Genomic DNA, 19,802 nt, shown 5'->3' with positions numbered 1-19,802 from the left:
GACTGCAGATGTGGCCAGGGCAATAAATTGCAATGTCCGTACTGTGAGACGCCTAAGACAGCGCTACAGGGAGACAGGACGGACAGCTGATCACCCTCGCAGTGGCAGACCACGTAAAACAATACCTGCACAGGATCGGTTCATACGAACATCACACCTGCGGGACAGGTACAGGATGACAAAAACAACTGCCGGAGTTACACCAGGAACGCACAATCCCTCCATCAGTGCTCAGACTGTCCGCAATAGGTTGAGAGAGGCTGGACTGAGGGCTTGTAGGCCTGTTGTAAAGGCAGATCCTCACCAGACATCACCGGCAACAACGTCGCCTATGGGCACAAACCCACAGTCGCTGGACCAGACAGGACTGGCAAAAAGTGCTCTTCACTGACGAGTCTCGGTTTTGTCTCACCAGGGGTGATGGTCGGATTCGCGTTTATCGTCGAAGGAATGAGTGTTACAACGAGGCCTGTACTCTGGAGAGGGATCAATTTGGAGGTGGAGGGTCCTTCGTGGTCTGGGGCGGGGTGTCACAGCATCATCGGACTGAGCTTGTTGTCCATTGAAGGCAATCTCAAGGCTGTGCGTTACAGGGAAGACATCCTCCTCCCTCATGTGGTACCCTTCCTGCAGGCTCATCCTGACATGACCCTCCAGCATGACAATGCCACCAGCCATACTGCTCGTTCTGTGTGTGATTTCCTGCAAGACAGGAATGTCAGTGTTCTGCCATGGCCAGCGACGAGCCCGGATCTCAATCCCATTGAGCACGTCTGGGACATGTTGGATCGGAGGGTGAGGGCTAGGGCCATTCCCCCCAGAAATGTCCGGGAACTTGCAGGTGCCTTGTTGGAACAGTGGGGTAACATTTCACAGCAAGAACTGGCAAATCTGGTGCAGTTCATGAGGAGATGCACTGCAGTACTTAATGCAGCTGGTGGCCACACCAGTTACTTTTGATTTTAACCCTTTGTTCAGGGACACATTATTCCATTTCTGTTAGTCACATGTCTGTGGAACTTGTTCAGTTTATGTCTCAGTTGTTGAATCTTGTTATGTTCATACAAATATTTACACATGTTAAGTTTGCTGAAAATAAACACAGTTGACAGTGAGAGGATGTTTCTTTTTTTGCTGAGTTTATGTATTAAGTTTAAATGACACCTTGAGTTGGACCCGCCCCTCCCCCACAGGACCATGCCTCAGGACTACCTGGCCTGATGACTCCTTGCTGTCCCCAGCCCACCTGGTCTTGCTGCTGCTCCAGTTTCAACTGTTCTGCCTGCGGCTAGGGAACCCTGACCTGGTCACCAGATGTGCTACCTTGTCCCGGACCTGCTGTTTTGGACTCTCTCTCTACCGCACCTGCTGTCTCTAACTCTGAATGATCGGCTATGAAAAGCCAACTGACATTTACTCCTGAGGTGCTGACCTGTTCCACCCTCTACAACCACTGATTATTTTCATCTGACCCTGCTGGTCATATATGAACGTTTGAACATCTTGGCCATGTACTGTTATAATCTCTACCGGCACAGCCGGAAGAAGACTGGCCACCCCTCATAGCCTGGTTCCTCTCTAGGTTTCTTCCTAGGTTCCTGCCTTTCTAGGGAGTTTTCCCTAGCCACCGTGCTTCTACATCTGCATTGCTTGCTGTTTGGGGTTTTAGGCTGGGTTTCTGTACAGCACTTTGTGATCACTATTAGTACGAACAAACACTATTACTAGTACTAACTATCACTATTACTAGTACTAACGATCACTATTACTAGTACTAACGATCACTATTACTAGTACTAACGATCACTATTACTAGTACTAACGATCACTATTACAGTACTAACGATCACTATAACTAACGTTACAGAGAGATCAAGGTTTATGAAAGCTTTTAGGAAAACATTAGTGGTATTATACCTACAGCTCAAGTGTCAGAAGGGGATTAACACAGCCAAGGTTTAGTTCCCTAAACAAGCCCAGGCAGTAAACATAGGTACAAGTTTTACAACCTCGAGAGTTCACAGAGGGACACATCCTAATTCCAGTTAAAACACAACTATAGATAGTACATCTCTACTCTATCACAGTACCAGCTGGGGTCCAGTATTCAGGGCCAACAAATTATAGAATATAATAGAATGTGACAGTACCAGCATTCAGGGCCTACACATTATAGAATGTGACAGTACCTGCTGGGGTCCAGTATTCAGGGCCTACACATTATAGAATGTAATAGAATGTGACAGTACCTGCTGAGGTCCAGTATTCAGGGCCAACAAATTATAGAATATAATAGAATGTGACAGTACCAGCATTCAGGGCCTACACATTATAGAATGTGACAGTACCAGCTGGGGTCCAGTATTCAGGGCCAACAAATTATAGAATATAATAGAATGTGACAGTACCAGCATTCAGGGCCTACACATTATAGAATGTGACAGTACCTGCTGGGGTCCAGTATTCAGGGCCTACACATTATAGAATGTAATAGAATGTGACAGTACCTGCTGAGGTCCAGTATTCAGGGCCTACACAATATAGAATGTAATATAATGTGACAGTACCAGCTGGGGTCCAGTGTTCAGGGCCTACACATTATAGAATGTGACAGTACCTGCTGGGGTCCAGTATTCAGGGCCTACACATTATAGAATGTAATAGAATGTGACAGTACCAGCTGGGGTCCAGAATTCAGGGCCTACACATTATAGAATGTGACAGTACCAGCTGGGGTCCAGTATTCAGGGCCTACACATTATAGAATAGAATGTGACAGTACCAGCTGGGGTCCAGAATTCAGGGCCTACACATTATAGAATGTGACAGTACCAGCTGGGGTCCAGTATTCAGGGCCTACACATTATAGAATAGAATGTGACAGTACCAGCTGGGGTCCAGTATTCAGGGCCTACACATTATAGAATAGAATGTGACAGTACCAGCTGGGGTCCAGAATTCAGGGCCTACACATTATAGAATGTGACAGTACCAGCTGGGGTCCAGTATTCAGGGCCTACACATTATAGAATAGAATGTGACAGTACCAGCTGGGGTCCAGTATTCAGGGCCTACACATTATAGAATAGAATGTGACAGTACCAGCTGGGGTCCAGTATTCAGGGCCTACACATTATAGAATAGAATGTGACAGTACCAGCTGGGGTCCAGTATTCAGGGCCTACACATTATAGAATAGAATGTGACAGTACCAGCTGGGGTCCAGTATTCAGGGCCTACACATTATAGAATAGAATGTGACAGTACCTGCTGGGGTCCAGTATTCAGGGGCTACACATTATAGAATGTAATAGAATGTGATAGTACCTGCTGGGGTCCAGTATTCAGGGCCTACACATTATGTAATAGAATGTGACAGTACCAGCTGGGGTCCAGTATTCAGGGCCTACACATTATTTAATAGAATGTGACAGTACCAGCTGGGGTCCAGTATTCAGGGCCTACACATTATAGAATATAATAGTACCTGCTGGGGTCCAGTATTCAGGGCCTACACATTATAGAATATAATAGTACCTGCTGGGGTCCAGTATTCAGGGCCTACACATTATAGAATATAATAGTACCTGCTGGGGTCCAGTATTCAGGGCCTACACATTATGTAATAGAATGTGACAGTACCAGCTGGGGTCCAGTATTCAGGGGCTACACATTATAGAATATAATAGAATGTGACAGTACCTGCTGGGGTCCAGTATTCAGGGCCTACACATTATGTAATAGAATGTGACAGTACCAGCTGGGGTCCAGTATTCAGGGGCTACACATTATAGAATGTAATAGAATGTGACAGTACCCGCTGGGGTCCAGTATTCAGGGTCTACACAATATAGAATGTAATAGAATGTGACAGTACCCGCTGGGGTCCAGTATTCAGGGCCTACACATTATAGAATATAATAGTACCTGCTGGGGTCCAGTATTCAGGGCCTACACATTATAGAATGTGACAGTACCTGCTGGGGTCCAGTATTCAGGGCCTACACATTATAGAATGTGACAGTACCAGCTGGGGTCCAGTATTCAGGGCCTACACATTATAGAATGTAATAGAATGTGACAGTACCAGCTGGGGTCCAGTATTCAGGGCCTACACATTATAGAATGTAATAGAATGTGACAGTACCAGCTGGGGTCCAGTGTTCAGGGCCAACAAATTATAGAATATAATAGAATGTGACAGTACCAGCTGGGGTCCAGTATTCAGGGCCTACACATTATAGAATAGAATGTGACAGTACCAGCTGGGGTCCAGTATTCAGGGCCTACACATTATAGAATAGAATGTGACAGTACCAGCTGGGGTCCAGTATTCAGGGGCTACACATTATAGAATGTAATAGAATGTGACAGTACCTGCTGGGGTCCAGTATTCAGGGCCTACACATTATAGAATGTGACAGTACCAGCTGGGGTCCAATATTCAGGGCCTACACATTATAGAATAGAATGTGACAGTACCAGCTGGGGTCCAGTATTCAGGGCCTACACATTATAGAATGTGACAGTACCAGCTGGGGTCCAATATTCAGGGCCTACACATTATAGAATGTAATAGAATGTGACCGTACCTGCTGGGGTCCCTCTCCGTTGACCATGGCAGGGGGAGGCGAGGCGAGGAGCGGGAGGTCGGGGCTGAGTATCTGGCCGGACTCCAGTGGGGGGGTGTGGTCTGCCATGACTCCCTCATTCACAACACCGACCAGGCACTCCAAGCTCCTGGAACACAACGGACAGTCATCACAACGATGGCACGGACGTACGGAACCCATTCACAAAGACGTGAGCCTAGAAACACTACCGCTATGCATGTCCTTCGACAGTCGCCGCTCTTAACAAATAAAAAAGACTCGCAGCACAGTTAAGTTCCCCCGAACGCAAAATAAAAGAAATGAGCAGCAATCAATGCCATGGATAACCATTCTGAAAGATGTCCCAGCTGTGTAACAAATGGCACCCTATCCCCTAGATAGGACCCTACGGACCCTGGTCTACAGTAGTACCCTTTATGGTAGGGAAGACCCCAATTAGTCGATTGCTTGGTTGATAAGCTGTTGGTCGACCAAGATTTTAGTCGAGCAGTAGCACACACACACATAACATACATACACACACACACACACACACAGGCGCCCATCTCAGTGAACAAATCCATTGCGGAGGCCTAGACTAATACTTTACGTCGGAAGCTCCATATGAAGGGTGTGACAATATCGCAGAGCTTCCGGAGTCATGCGGAGGCCTAGACTAATACTTTACGTCGGAAGCTCCATATGAAAGGGTGTGACAATATCGCAGAGCTTCCGGAGTCATGCGGAGGCCTAGACTAATACTTTACGTCGGAAGCTCCATATGAAGGGTGTGACAATATCGCAGAGCTTCCGGAGTCATGCGGAGGCCTAGACTAATACTTTACGTCGGAAGCTCCATATGAAAGGGTGTGACAATATCGCAGAGCTTCCGGAGTCATGCGGAGGCCAAATCGAACGAGGTGCCATGCGCCTCCTTAATGGTGTAACAATGCGGCGGGCTCTGTATAGCTCCGCATTGACAAGATTGGTTGACGGTAGGCGGGTAGGCACATCCTGTATAAAACACAAACTCACTTCCTAAATTTCTTCACAACAGCTCTGTGCTGCTCTGCCGAAACGCAAGATTGTATGAATGCCCTGAATTCTGCATCACTGTAAATGCTGCACGGCCAACGCAGAAGTCGAATTGACCACGCAGCACCCAGATGCACTTCTCTCTTCCCGCCAATTTGTGCACATTCATTGTTTCATAACTTCATTGTGTGAATCGTTTGCATTTGATCGTTAGTGTCTATCATTTCCCCATTACACATAATCACCAGTAGTACATTTAGCCTTCTCATCCACAATGTTCGTTGCTTTGGTTATGGTCACTTATTTTAACACATTCTGTATTATTATTCCAGTCTTACATCCTCCTTTTCAGAGTGGACACTTTGTTTGCAGAGCGCACAACCTATGCTGCTACACTAGTGAAAAACAAGTTAATTTCATTCCATTTATGAGTTTTGTCAATTCAATTGAGTCATTATCTTGTGTTTGGAGCGCTCCTGTCAACGTTGAGTAAGGACACGCACCTGATTACACATAGAAGCAGGCCTGTAGGCTACCTGGCCCTGATTACACATAGAAGCAGGCCTGTAGGCTACCTGGCCCTGATTACACATAGAAGCAGGCCTATAGGCTACCTGGCCCTGATTACACATAGAAGCAGGCCTGTAGGCTACCTGGCCTGATTACACATAGAAGCAGGCCTATAGGCTACCTGGCCCTGATTACACATAGAAGCAGGCCTATAGGCTACCTGGCCCTGATTACACATAGAAGCAGGCCTATAGGCTACCTGGCCAATCTGACAGTATTTCTGATTGGTTTAACGCACCACCACCAATGACCTGTGGAGCTCATTGTTCCTTTATCCCAACAAAGTCTGTTTTTACATCCATTGAGAATTACAACAGTAACAAAGTATTTGAAAGATCTTTCCAGCACACACACACACCTTTCAATAACCCATTATTTTTTTCACACCTTTATTTAACCAGGTAGGCCAGGTAGGTATACATACATACATACATACATACACACACACAGTGTGTGCAAATGAGGTAAGATAAGGGAGGTAAGGCAAAAAAATAGGCCATAGTGGCGAAATAATTACAATTTAGCAATTAAAACACTGGAGTGATAGAGACTGGAGTGATAGATGTGCAGAAGATGAATGTGCAAGTAGAGATAATGGGCTGCAAAGGAGCAAGAAAATGTAAATAACAGTATGGGGATGAGGTAGTTGGATGGGCTATTTACAGATGGGCTGTGTACAGGTGCAGTGATCTATGAGCTGCTCTGACAGCTGGTGCTTAAAGTTAGTGAGGGAGATAAGAGTCTCCAGCTTCAGTGATATTTGCAGTTCGTTCCAGTCATTGGCAGCAGAGAACTGTTAGGAAAGGCGGTCAAAGGAGGAATTGGCTTTGGGGGTGACCAGTAAAATATACCTGCTGGAGCGCGTGCTATGGGTGGGTGCTGCTATGGTGACCAGTGAGCTGAGATAAGGCGGGGCTTTACCTAGCAAAGACTTGCAGATGACCTGGAGCCAGTGGGTTTGGCGGCGAATATGAAGCGAGGGCCAGCCAACGAGAGCATACAGGTTGCTGTGGTGGATGGTATATGGGGCTTTGGTGACAAAACGGATGGCACTGTGATAGACTGCATCCAATTTGTTGAGTAGAGTGTTGGAGGCTATTTAGTAAATTACATCGCCGAAGTCGAGGATCGGTAGGATGGTCAGTTTTACGAGGGTATGTTTGGCAGCATGAGTGAAGGATGCTTTGTTGCTAAATAGGAAGCCAATTCTAGATTTCATTTTGGATTGGAGATGCTTAATGTAAGTCTGGAAGGAGAGTTTACAGTCTAACCAGATACCTCGGTATTTGTAGATGCCCACGTATTCTAGGTCAGAACCGTCCAGAGTAGTGATGCTGGACGGGCGGGCAGGTGTGGACAGCGATTGGTTGAAGAGCACACATTTAGTTTTACTTGCATTTAAGAGCAGTTGAAGGCCATGGAAGGAGAGTTGTATGGCATTGAAGCTCGTCTGGAGGTTAGTTAACACAGTGTCCAAGGAAGGGCCAGAGGTATACAGAATGGTGTCGTCTGCGTAGAGATGGATCAGAGAATCACCAGCAGCAAGAGCAACATCATTGATGTATACAGAGAAAAAAAGAGACGGCCCGAGAATTGAACCCTGTGGCACACCCTCATAGAGACTGCCAGAGGTCCGGACAACAGGCCCTCCGATTTGACACACTGAACTCTATCAGAGAAGTAGTTGGTGAACCAGGCGAGGCAGTCATTTGAGAAACCAAGGCTGTTGAGTCTGCCGATAAGAATGTGGTGATTGACAGAGTCAAAAGCCTTGGCCAGGTTGATGAATACAGCTGCACAGTATTGTCTCTTATCGATGGAGGTTATGATATCGTTTAGGATCTTGAGCGTGGCTGAGGTGCACCCATGACCAGCTCGGGAACCAGATTGCATAGCGGAGAAGGTACGATGGGATTCGAAATGTACAGTGATCTGTTTGTTAACTTGGTTTTCGAAGACCTTAGAAAGGCAGGGCAGGATGGATATAGGTCTGTAGCAGTTTGGGTCTAGAGTGTCTCCCCCTTTGAAGAGGGGGATGACCACAGCAGCTATCCAATCTTTGGGGGTCTCAGTAGATACGAAAGAGGTTGAACAGGCTAGTAATAAGGGTAGCAGCAATTTCGGTTTGTAAATTTTATAAAGAGGGTCCAGATTTTGCCGCTCTTTCAGAACATCAGCTATCTGTATTTAGGTGAAGGAGAAATGGGGGAGGCTTGGGCGAGTTGCTGTGGGGGGGGTGCAGGGCAGTTGACCGGGGTAGGGGTAGCCAGGTGGAAAGCATGGCCAGCTGTAGAAAAAGGCTTATTGAAATGATCGATTATCGTGGATTTATCGGTGGTGACAGTGTTTCCTAGCCTCAGAGCAGTGAGCAGCTGGGAGGAGGTGCTCTTATTCTCCATGGACTTTACAGTGTCCCAGAACTTTTTGCAGTTTGTGCATCAGGATGCAAATGTGTTTGAAAAAGCTAGCCTTTGCTTTCCTGACTTCAACTACCCTGAAAAGTTGCGTATCGCGGGGGGCTATTCGATGCTAATGCAGAACGCCACAGGATGTTTTTGTGCTGGTCAAGGGCAGTCGGGTCTGGAGTAAACCACGGGCTATATCTGTTCCTGGTTCTAAATTTGACTGGGGCATGCTTATTTAAGATTGTGAGGAAAACACTTAAAAATAACTAGGAATCTTCTACTGATGGAATGAGGTCAATATCCTTCCAGGATACCCGGGCCAGGTCGATTAGAAAGGTTTTGGGAGCGTTTGACAGTGATGAGGGTTGGTCATTTGACCGCAGACCCATTACAGACGCAAGCAATGAGGCAGTGATAGCTGAGATCCTGGTTTGGGAGGGCAGGTTGGTTAAGATGATATCTATGAGGGTGCCCGTGTTTATGGATTTGGGGTTGTACCTGGTAGGTTCATTGATAATTTGTGTGAGATTGAGGGCATCAAGCTTCGATTGTAGGATAGCCGGGGTGAGCATGAAAGGGAAAAATGTCATGCTCTGATCCACTGGAAAGTCAAAAAATAGGCCTACCTGATTACTTCTTATCAGTGCTAAACTTATATGCCATCTGTAAATACTCATTTTGGGTGCTTGTACTGTTTATATTTAGACGCAGGAGCTCTACAATACTTTTGAGCAAATATTCTGTAAGAGGAACAAGAGCTCAAGCAGTGGAAAATTGCAGTGAGCAACTACCGCCCAAGTCAAACACTGCTTCTTATCCCTTGAGCAAATAGCCTACAGCTGTGTCTGTCCCGAGCTCACAAGCACAGAAAACTCTTGAGGGCCCAGAATATTTTATACAATGTTGCAAGTTTGCTTGGTCTAACCCAAGTTAAATAGTTGATACAATGTTTCAAAGAGCTTCAGGTCTAACCCAGGTTAAATAGTTGATACAATGTTTCAAAGAGCTTCAGGTCTAACCCAAGTTAAATAGTTGATACAATGTTTCAAAGAGCTTCAGGTCTAACCCAAGTTAAATAGTTGATACAATGTTTCAAAGAGCATCGGGTCTAACCCGTTAAATAGTTGATACAATGTTTCAAGTTCGTTGCAGACAGGCCATGCGTAGCCAATGCAATTTCTAGGGATATTTTTTTTTTTTTTTTTTTTTTTTAAATCAGGATATTTTCTACCTGCAGGCTGCAGTTTTTATATGTTGGATCTTTTTAGAAATTTGGCAATAAAAGTTTAGGTTTCTATAATTTTCATTTAGACAGAATTTTGATGAACCACATGACAATGATTGAGATGTGTCTTTATGTGCATATAAAAACCATAACTGGCACACAGATCGGTAGAAAATATAAATTGTAATGCCACATGAGAAAAGGTGTTCCTCCTGCAGCCTATTAGCGGTAACTTCAGGAGAATAATGGCAGAATCTGAGAAAGCCAGCAGGAGGAGACTGGTTGGGTCAGGTTCATGTTTTTTTCTCTTCCTCTAGATCTCTGGCTCCCTCGAGTCATTTGTGTCTTATTTCATCAAACAGTAAGCTTAAAGCATCAGACAAGGTCAACGCATATAGTTGATGTTATTAAAAACACACAGGGTGTGTCATGTGACACATTTCAGGAAACTAGGCATAAGTCCCGCATCACTACTAGAGGCATTTAAATGTAAAACATTTTATCAAAATGCGTTTTATGGCAGAAATCCCTTCTTGACCTTTCATGAGCCTTAATAACAAACTTGTATACCATCTGTAAATACGAATACAATTGTTAAATTACGAGCCTAGTTTGGTTTAGCCACGGAAAAAGACAGGAACTTTTCCAGTTAGCCATGATTGGCTGAGATAATGGATGTGCAGGAAATGCCCGAGAGAGGAGTTCGGATTGGTCTGCCAAGTAGCACGCTTCTGTCTATAACATAAGGAATAAATGATGGATACAGTAGCCAATATAAAAGTGTTGAAATAATGGGCCTTACTAAGTTACAGTATTAAGACTAAACATGATGCGCTCTTCGGGCCTACAGCTCAATGGTGGTTATACAAGGCTGCGATACTAAGCATGCTGTACTAATGATAAATGACGATTATTATTATTACAACAATGACGATCAAGGAACAAGAAGGAGATCAAGGAAAAAGGAGGGTTATTAAAAATTCAGACAATTTGGAAGTGTAAACACTGAATAAATTCTAAATAATACCAGTGAGGCTGGTCTAAAGAAAAATAGTGTAAAACATTTATTACAGCATAGCAAAGATTTAAAACCCGCAGAATTTGTAAATGTGGTTGCGTGAGGCTTTGAGCTCACGGAATCAGTAGGCTATTAAACTCTCAAACAGGCAACAGATGCAGAGACATCTCCAGAGATGTTCGATCGGGTTCAAGTCCGGGCTCTGACTGGGCCATTCAAGGACATTCAGAGACATGACACGAAGCTACTCCTGCATTGTCTTGGCTGTGTGCTGAGGGTCGCTGTCCTATTGGAAGGTGAACCTCCGCCCCAGTCTGAGGTCCTGAGCGCTCTGGAGCAGGTTTTCATCAAGGATCTCTCTGTACTTTGCTCCGTTCATCTTTCCCTCGATCCTGACTAGTCTCCCTGTCGCTGAAAAACATCCCCACAGAATGATGCTGCCACAACCATGCTTCACCGTAGTGATGGTGCCAGGTTTCCTCCAGACATGACGCTTGGCATTCAGGCCAAAGAGTTCAATATTGGTTTCATCAGACCAGAGAATCTTGTTTCTCATGTTCTGAGAGTCTTTAGGTGCCTTTTGGCAAACTCCAAGTGGGCTGTCATGTGCCTTTTACTGAGGAGTGGCTTCCGTCTGGCCACTCTACCATAAAGGCCTGATTGGTGGAGTGCTGCAGAGATGGTTGTCCTTCTGGAAGGTTCTCCCATCTCCACAGAAGAAATCTGGAGCTCTGTCAGAGTGACCATCGGGTTCTTGGTCACCTCCCTGACCAAGGCCCTTCTCCCCTGATTGCTCAGTTTGGCCGGGCGACCAGCTCTAGGGGGAGTCTTGGTGGTTCCAAACTTCTTCCATTAAAGAATGGAGGCCACTGTGTTCTTGGGGACCTTCAATGCTGCAGAAATGTTTTGGTACCTTTCCCCAGATCGGTGCCTCGACACAATCCTGTCTCGGAGCTCTACGGACAATTCCTTTGACCTCATGGCCTGTTTTTTGCTCCGACATGCACTGTCAACTGTGGGACCTTATATAGACAGGTGAGTGCCTTTCCAAATCATGTCCAACCAATTGAATTTACCACAGGTGGACTCCAATCTAGTTGAAGAAACATCTCAAGGATGATCAATGGAAACAGGATGCACCTGAGCTCAATTATGAGTCTCATAGCAAAGGGTCTGAATACTTACGAATGTAAGATTTGTTTTTTATTGCTTAATAAATTTGCAAAATTTCTAAAAACCTGTTTTTGCTTTGTCATCAGGAAGTATTGTCTGCAGATTAACGATGATATTTTTTTTATTTAATCCATTTTAGAATAAGGCTGTAACGTAACAAAATGGTTGGGGGGGGGGATACAATGAAGGGGTCTGAATACTTTCCAAATGCACTGTACATACACAAAGAGAACACATGACAAATACACCCTTTTCCCTGCATAGTGCACTACATTTGACCAGTGTTGGGGGGGTAACGTGTTAAAAAAAAGTACCGTGTTACGTAATCAAATAACTTTGGAGGTGTGTTACTTTTTCATATCGGCTAATATTACAATTACCTTGTCAAACAACGTGTCCATTACTATCAGAATCATATTTCTACAGAGTGAGTGTTTGAATAGAAATGAAGAGCGATTGTGAGCGTCGCTTCACACACCTATTGGTTTCATACAACACTAACATACTTCCTTGTTGGTTTTGGGTCGAATTCAGGTAGAACAGTGACCTCTAACACAAGTCCTCCACTTGTGGTGTGGTAGCCAATGCAACCTTAAATATGCCTGACCGTTTCTCCAGACAGTGGAAGAACTGCTCTGGTGCGCTCAAATGAAAACAGAGACGTGCTTCAGCCGCACGAGAAAGAGGTGCGCTGTTTGAATTAGGGCAAGGTAACCGATCTTTGGTAAAATTTGCGCAACTCGCCTTGCTCCCTCTGACAATTCAAAACAATGAGATTTCGGGGTTTTTTTCTTCATGAAAGTAACTAAGTAATATAACATGTTACTTTCCAAACAGGTAAAAATCTTATTCAAAATGTAACAATAAATATATTAACTTTTCCAAGTAACTAATTTCAACACTGATTTTGACTAGAGCCCTGTGAGTTACTTGACAGTTGTATAGGCCAAAATAAAAGCCTTTTGTCTAGCACACGCAAGTTCCTGGGAGTTAAGGAAGCACGGTAATAACTGCAAGGACATTTAATCATTCATTCAAAACACACCTCAGCCAGGGTTCTTTATTCAGGGAGGAAAAAGCCTTTAGCATCTCGAGGCTAGTACATAAATTAATTCTCATCTGTCAAGATGGAAGGCACAGACAGAAGCTCTGACACTAGTAATTTGTAAATATGTATGTATTGTAGGTACTTAGTTGTATTCGTTGGTATTAGTAGTTGTGGCATTTGCTGTGGAAGCAGTTGTTGGTATTAGTTTAGGGCAGCAGTAGTTGGTAGCAGCAGGCTAGCTTTTTCAAACAGAAGTGTACATCCTGTAGCACTAATTCCAAAAGGTTTTGGGACACTAAAGTCCATGGAGAATTAGAGCACCTCCTCCCAGCTGCCCACTGCACTGAGGCTAGGAAACACTGGCACCACCGATAAATCCACGATAATCGATCATTTCGATAAGCCTTTTTCTATGACTGGCCATGCTTTCCACCCCTAACCCGGCCAACAGCTCAGAACCCCCTGCAGCAATTTTCTTTAGGCCCAGTTAATGATAGTGTTATCATAGCATTACAGCCGCATCAACTACTGCATTACAAAGCTATCAGCAAAGTAGCAGCCTATGATAATTATATGAATGTTTCTATATAATAGAACTTCATTAAAATGTACAGCAGACTACTATTACAAAGCTATCAACAATGTAGCAAGCAGCTTACATAGTAGTCATGAATGTTTCTATATTGAAAATAACAGTCCTTCAAAAAATGTGGGGGTTGGTACTAGCATAAGGAGGTCAATAACAGTGAGTAAAAAGGGACATTAAAAGCTGATGACTGTTCAGTTTACGATACAATCCTCTGCCCCCTTAGTGGGCATCCACACACACACACACACACACACACAGTGGGGCAAATAATGATTCTTAAGCTGTTAGCATGCATCAGGTCGGCTGGCGCCAAGCCAAACTCAGCGAAACGGACGAGTGTGTGCTTCCATACTCCCTTAAAAAGACCTTCGCTCGAAAAATGAGAAAAGAGTAGCAATAGTACTGTTTGTCCATTTTGATACATGGTAGCTAGAAAACACTTCCTTGAAATAGTCCTACTGAATCTAAGATAACTCTTAAGATGTTTTTGATGAGATCTCAGTCGCCCAATTTTACATCTAACTAAAGATGTTTGGTGCAGTATTTCTCAATAATAAAATAATGTGCATGAAAACCAGTTGCCTCTGATTGAATGACAACAAAGACTTTATTGAAGAATCCCTACAGGTGACCAAACACCGACGAAAGGGCATAGACTTCGGCTAACTCATTAGAGCTGGGGGCCTGAGAGAACTGACTTCTGCTGCAGCAGGCCATGGAGGACAGCTCATTAGAGCTGGGGGCCTAAAAGAACTGACTTCTGCTGCAGCAGACCTGGAGGACAGCTCATTAGAGCTGGGGGCCTGAGAGAACTGACTACCGCTGCAGCAGGCCATGGAGGACAGCTCATTAGAGCTGGGGGCCTAAAAGAACTGACTTCTGCTGCAGCAGGCCTGGAGGACAGCTCATACACACCTCTCTCTCTAAGTGGGTCACACACAATTATGTTAAGTGGCCATGTGAATACTAGCCTCCCCTTTGCTAGAGTACAAACACTTAAGGGTCCTCTCACTGACCTGCCAGCCCAGCTCCCGTCCAAGTCCCCCGTCTACCCTACACCCACGCAGTGCTATAATGCAGCCAGCGGTGCGGCGCTAACCACAGGCAGGCAGGGTTATAGGCAATTACACTACTCACAGTCATTGCCTCCTCTCAAGATCTGACTGCAGTGGCCCAACGGCAAGAGAAAACGGCCAGGAATACGGCACCCTGAAAAATAAGTGGACCACTTTCTACTACTATTGGTGTCAGTGAGAGTCAGGGTGAGAAATAATTGTTTTTTTTTTAATTTGTTTTTTTTGTTTTTTTTATGACTTCCATCATTTAGCAAGAAATAAAGATGAGAGCAATAGAGAGAGAGAGACAGAGAGAGAGAGAAGGGGCGTATTTGGTTTTTTAACATTGGGGGGGGACCCATTATGGCGGAGGAGTTGCAGACACCTATAGATGGAGAAGATGAGTCGAGTCAAAGGTAAGGTCAAGGATGCCTCCAAAATGGCACCCTAGTCCCTATTGGCCCTGGTTAAAAGGCACCCTATTGGCCCTGGTTAAAAGGCACCCTATTGGCCCTGGTTAAAAGGCACCCTATTGGCCCTGGTTAAAAGGCACCCTATTGGCCCTGGTTAAAAGGCACCCTATTGGCCCTGGTTAAAAGGCACCCTATTCCCTATTGGCCCTGGTTAAACGCAGTGCACTATATAGGGAATGGGGTGCAGACATAAGTCAAGTGCTCTGAGGAAACAGAGATTGGTCTTTACTCAGTCATGAGGTCACAAAGACAACATCCTTAGCTACAATACTTAGGAACTATGACGTTACACTACTGGTGAACGTGATCATTTCCTCCAAATGTCCGCCCCAAATGCAAATGACTTTCAATATCCTCAGGCAATAATCGTGCATAAGAACAAAATCTGACAAACTGAGATCAGAGAGGAGTTTCGCTTGAAAATGTTTCTTACGTTCAACCTCAACACAGTACTGAAACAAGCCCAAATAGTTGTGATAGTTTTGTTTCTCAGTTTCGGGTGATTATAAACAGCATAACTGCCTTCCTGAGTCTGTCCCAACAACCAGTAGCCTACTCTCGGCAGCTGTAATGACCCCTCTTATATAGGACACCTGGACTGGAGAAATACTGTATCTGGGGCTAAATGTAGATTATCAAGAGTAGGAGCGCTGCTCTAAGATCAGTTATATCGTATAGATCGTAATAAATAAGACAGGATAACTGATCCTAGATCAGCGCTCGTATTCAGAGACCCTGAACACATACAGCCCGCGGTTGTTCACTTCACTCATTTGTGAACAACTTGGACTGAACGTAATCATTTAAAATGTCTTTCACAGCAGTCATAAAACTGAACTTGGTGGAGGCTTGGGTTAGTTAAGAAGAATCTAAAATATATTTTGATTTGTTTAACACTTTGTTTTACTACATGATTCTATATGTGTTATTTCATAGTTTTGATGTCTTCACTATTATTCTACAATGTAGAAAATAGTAAAAACAAAGAAAAACCCTTGAATGAGTAGGTGTGTCCAAACTTATGACTGGTACACACACACACACACACACACACATACAACAGATGTGAAGAGGGCACAACAACATATTTTCCCCCTCAGGAGACTGAAAGATTTGTCATAGGTCCCCCGAAACTCACAGTTCTACAGCTGCACCATCGAGAGCATCCTGAGCGGTTACATCATTGCCTGGTATGGCAATTGCTCGGCATCTGACCCTAAGGCGCTACAGAGGGTAGTGCGAACGGCCCAGTACATCACTGAGGCCAAGCTTCCTGCCATCCAGGACCTCTATACTACTCAGTGTCACACTGGTGCTACTCGCTCTATTATCTATGCATAGTCCCTTAATATAGAAAAGGGCAGCACGCTGGCCCTTAAAAGTACACAGTGAGCTAACATTAATGACATGCATATCAATCTCTCATGGCTCAAAGTAGAGGAGAGATTGACTTAATCTCCACTTGTTTTTGTAAGAGGTGTTGACAAGCTGAATGTACCGAGCTGCCAGTTTAAAATACTTGCACACAGCTCAGACACCCATGCATACCCCACAAGACATGCCACAAGAGGTCTCTTCACAGTCCCCAAGTCCAGAACAGACTATGGGAGGCGCACAGTACTACATAGAGCCATGACTACATGGAACTATTCCACATGAGGTAACTGATGCAAGCAGTTAAATTAGATTAATAAAAACAGATAAAAATACACCTTATGGAACAACGGGGACTGTTAAGAGACACATGCATACACATTCATTGTGATATTGTTGTATGGTGGTATTAAACATTTTGTATTCTAGATATGTAATGGTATAATAATATATGTACTGTTTTACATCTATTGTTTTTTTAAGTAATGTAAGTGCTTTAATATGTTTGGACCCCAGGAAGAGTAGTGGGGATTCATAATAAATACATGAACAAATTACCTCGACTAACCTGTACCCCTGCACATTGACTCAGTACCCCCTGTATATATATATATATATGTTATTTTGTTGTGTTACTAAAATAAATATATATATATATAAAATCTTATACACACACACACACACACACACACACACACACACACACACACACACACACACTTTAGTATATTTAGTCAATATTTTCTTAACTATTTCTTGAACTGCATTGTTGGTTAAGTTAAGGGCTTGTAACTAAGCATTTCCACGGGAAGGTCTACACTTGTGGTATTCGGCGCATGTGATAAATAAAATGTGATAAGAAAAAGACTATGCAAAGAACATTGTGATTGCCATTTAATTTTCTCTTTGTACCGAAATCGAACCGTGGACTTAAACCGCAATAGTACCGAACTATGGGTTTGGTTAACCTTCACACTCCTAGTTTTAACCGGTTTTAAGACAGTTGCAGCCTACAGCATTTCTCGGTGACAAGACGTTTGTGGCGTCCATCTTCCGTTTACACACAGGTGTTCAGAGAACAGATAACACAGGTAGTCCACTCCATCTTCCGTCTGTTTTCCGTAAACAAGGGTTGTAAACCCTAAACATGTGTTCTCAAAAACGTACCGCAAGCGATGCGTGTTAATGTTTAGCCTTGCGTCGGGGGTTTTAACAAAACTCCCCGGTCAGATACATACTATCGTCAATACTAGGCGGTAAAGCAGTTAGCGTCTATGGTAAAAGCCAGCTACAGGTGTTGTAGTAGGCCGTTTAATAGCGAGCTAAAGTTAGCTTTAAATGGCCTACCTACAACACATGTAGCTATTACCTCGCTAATAGCGAATATTAACAAAAACAACATGTGAGAGTAACATTCACACTGACGATGGCTACGTTAGGATAACTTAACTTTGTATAGCAATCGATTAGCTTCCTAGCATTAACGTTACACAAGTCAAGACTGTCTAATGTAGCTAAGTTAGCTATCTACGCTAGTTGCTAATTAGCACCAAATGTATGTCACCAAATGCTACTCACCACAGTTGTTCCTTGCTCGGCGGCAGCAATGTGATTAATGGTGATGAAGTTAGCTAGTTACTGTAGGTAGCTATAATCGTCGAAGATAATTAGTTAGCACAGGCAAGCAGCACCTGATACTGTTGTAGTTAGCTTGACAGCTGGATAGCTACTCTACCTAACGTTAGCTAGCGAAGTTAACTCACGTTAAGTAGTCAGTCAGATTCAGACCGCAAGAAGACTTTGGGTATGTGACATGTTTCGCAGAGAAGACGTGTTTAAAGTAACTATTTCGAGATTTTCTCTGTCCCAAAATGACCAGCTATTCTTGACACTTTTGTAACCGTCAACCCAGCTCCAGTCCGTACATAACGCAACCGTCTCTCGCACTGACTCGCAGAAGAATGTACACAAATCTTTGTACGCATGCGCATCATAGACATTTCACTGTAGCCCACATCCAGATATTTGTTTTTTGAAGCCAGGTTTGCTGTTCACTTGTGCTATATGAGATGGGAGTTTCAATGTTTCTTATAAAAACAAGAAGTGATTCAGTCAATCTTTCCTCAACTGTTAGCCAATATAGATTGGCTTGCATAGTATTAATATTTGTTTTAATTTTATTTATTTCATCTTTATTTAAGCAGGTAGGCTAGTTGAGAACAACCTCTCATTTGCAACTGCGACCTGGCCAAGATAAAGCAAAGCAGTTCGACACATACAACAATACAGAGTTACACATGGAATAAACAAACATACAGTAGGGGGAAAAAAGTATATATAGTGTGTGGAAATGAGGTAAGATAAGGGAGGTAAGGCAATAAAATAGGCCATAGTGGCGAGGTAATTACGATATAGCAATTAAACACTAAAGTATTCGATGTGCAGAAGATGAATGTGCAAGTAGAGATACTGGGGTGCAAACAGTGACCCCAATTTAGCAATTTTCAACTTTTCAGACTACCCTGGCAACTTTTTTTTTATCAAACAGCATACAGCAACATATTTAGCTACTTTAAAAAAAATGTATTTGGAACTTTTACGCAACTTTTGAAATGTGACTCAAATGCTAAAATGCACGCATTTTCCCTCTAAATTACACAAAAACGATTTTCCCTGTCACACACTCAGTCACAACACACGTGCCTGGCTGCAAAAGTGCATTGTGAGTGACGTCAGCAGCAGGCGCTCAGCTCGTGCACAGGCAGCAGCAATTCCAGCAAATTGCAAATCATTGTTGACTGACTGCAGCAGCAGTAGTACGGGCTCGACGAGCCAAACCCAATGAATATAGTTGGTCACGAATGTTTGATCTTGAACAGAACTTACAACATCAATCAAAATTGTACAGCCAGAAGTACAGAAAAGAGTATGAGTCTGTACCTGAACAAATGTCAAATCATCTTTTTTGCAGAGATGGCCAGTCAATTTGAGTAACGTTATTGTGTATTCTACGTAATAATGCAGTTTTATGTTATCACGCAATGACATCACAATGTCATTTAGCAACTTTTAGCCACAAATCAACCTGCCTCTAGCAACTTACCCTGAAAATTTGTTGGCAACACTGGGTGCAAAGGAGCAAAATAAATACAGTATGGGGATGAGGTAGTTGGATGGGCTGTTTACAGATGGGCTATGTACAGGTGCAATGATCTGTGAGCTGCTCTGTCAGCTGGTGCTTGAAG

The 19,802-nt window shown here is 43.7% G+C and overlaps 1 protein-coding gene across 2 annotated transcripts in view; it reads right to left on the bottom strand.

The window, feature by feature from the left end:
* The window catches only part of fndc3a (fibronectin type III domain containing 3A), a 185,004-nt gene extending 166,511 nt beyond the window's left edge, over positions 1-18,493 (bottom strand). The window contains exons 1-3 of one of the 2 annotated variants that reach the window (XM_038960993.1): positions 18,321-18,493; positions 18,136-18,205; positions 4,593-4,740 (exon numbers count right to left, since the gene is read on the bottom strand). In XM_038960993.1, the coding sequence (XP_038816921.1) occupies positions 4,593-4,700 (108 nt within the window). In that variant the 5' untranslated portion in view covers positions 4,701-4,740; positions 18,136-18,205; positions 18,321-18,493. Of the gene's footprint in view, positions 1-4,592; positions 4,741-18,135 lie in introns of both variants that reach the window. The other variant, XM_038960994.1, reaches the window with a different exon arrangement.
* Between the last annotated feature and the right edge of the window lie 1,309 nt (positions 18,494-19,802).

This window comes from Salvelinus namaycush, chromosome 23, assembly GCF_016432855.1.
Source record: "Salvelinus namaycush isolate Seneca chromosome 23, SaNama_1.0, whole genome shotgun sequence".
Taxonomy (NCBI): Eukaryota; Metazoa; Chordata; class Actinopteri; order Salmoniformes; family Salmonidae; genus Salvelinus; species Salvelinus namaycush.
Note: the sequence above shows the minus strand (reverse complement) of the source record. Positions and strands in the feature narration are given on the sequence as shown.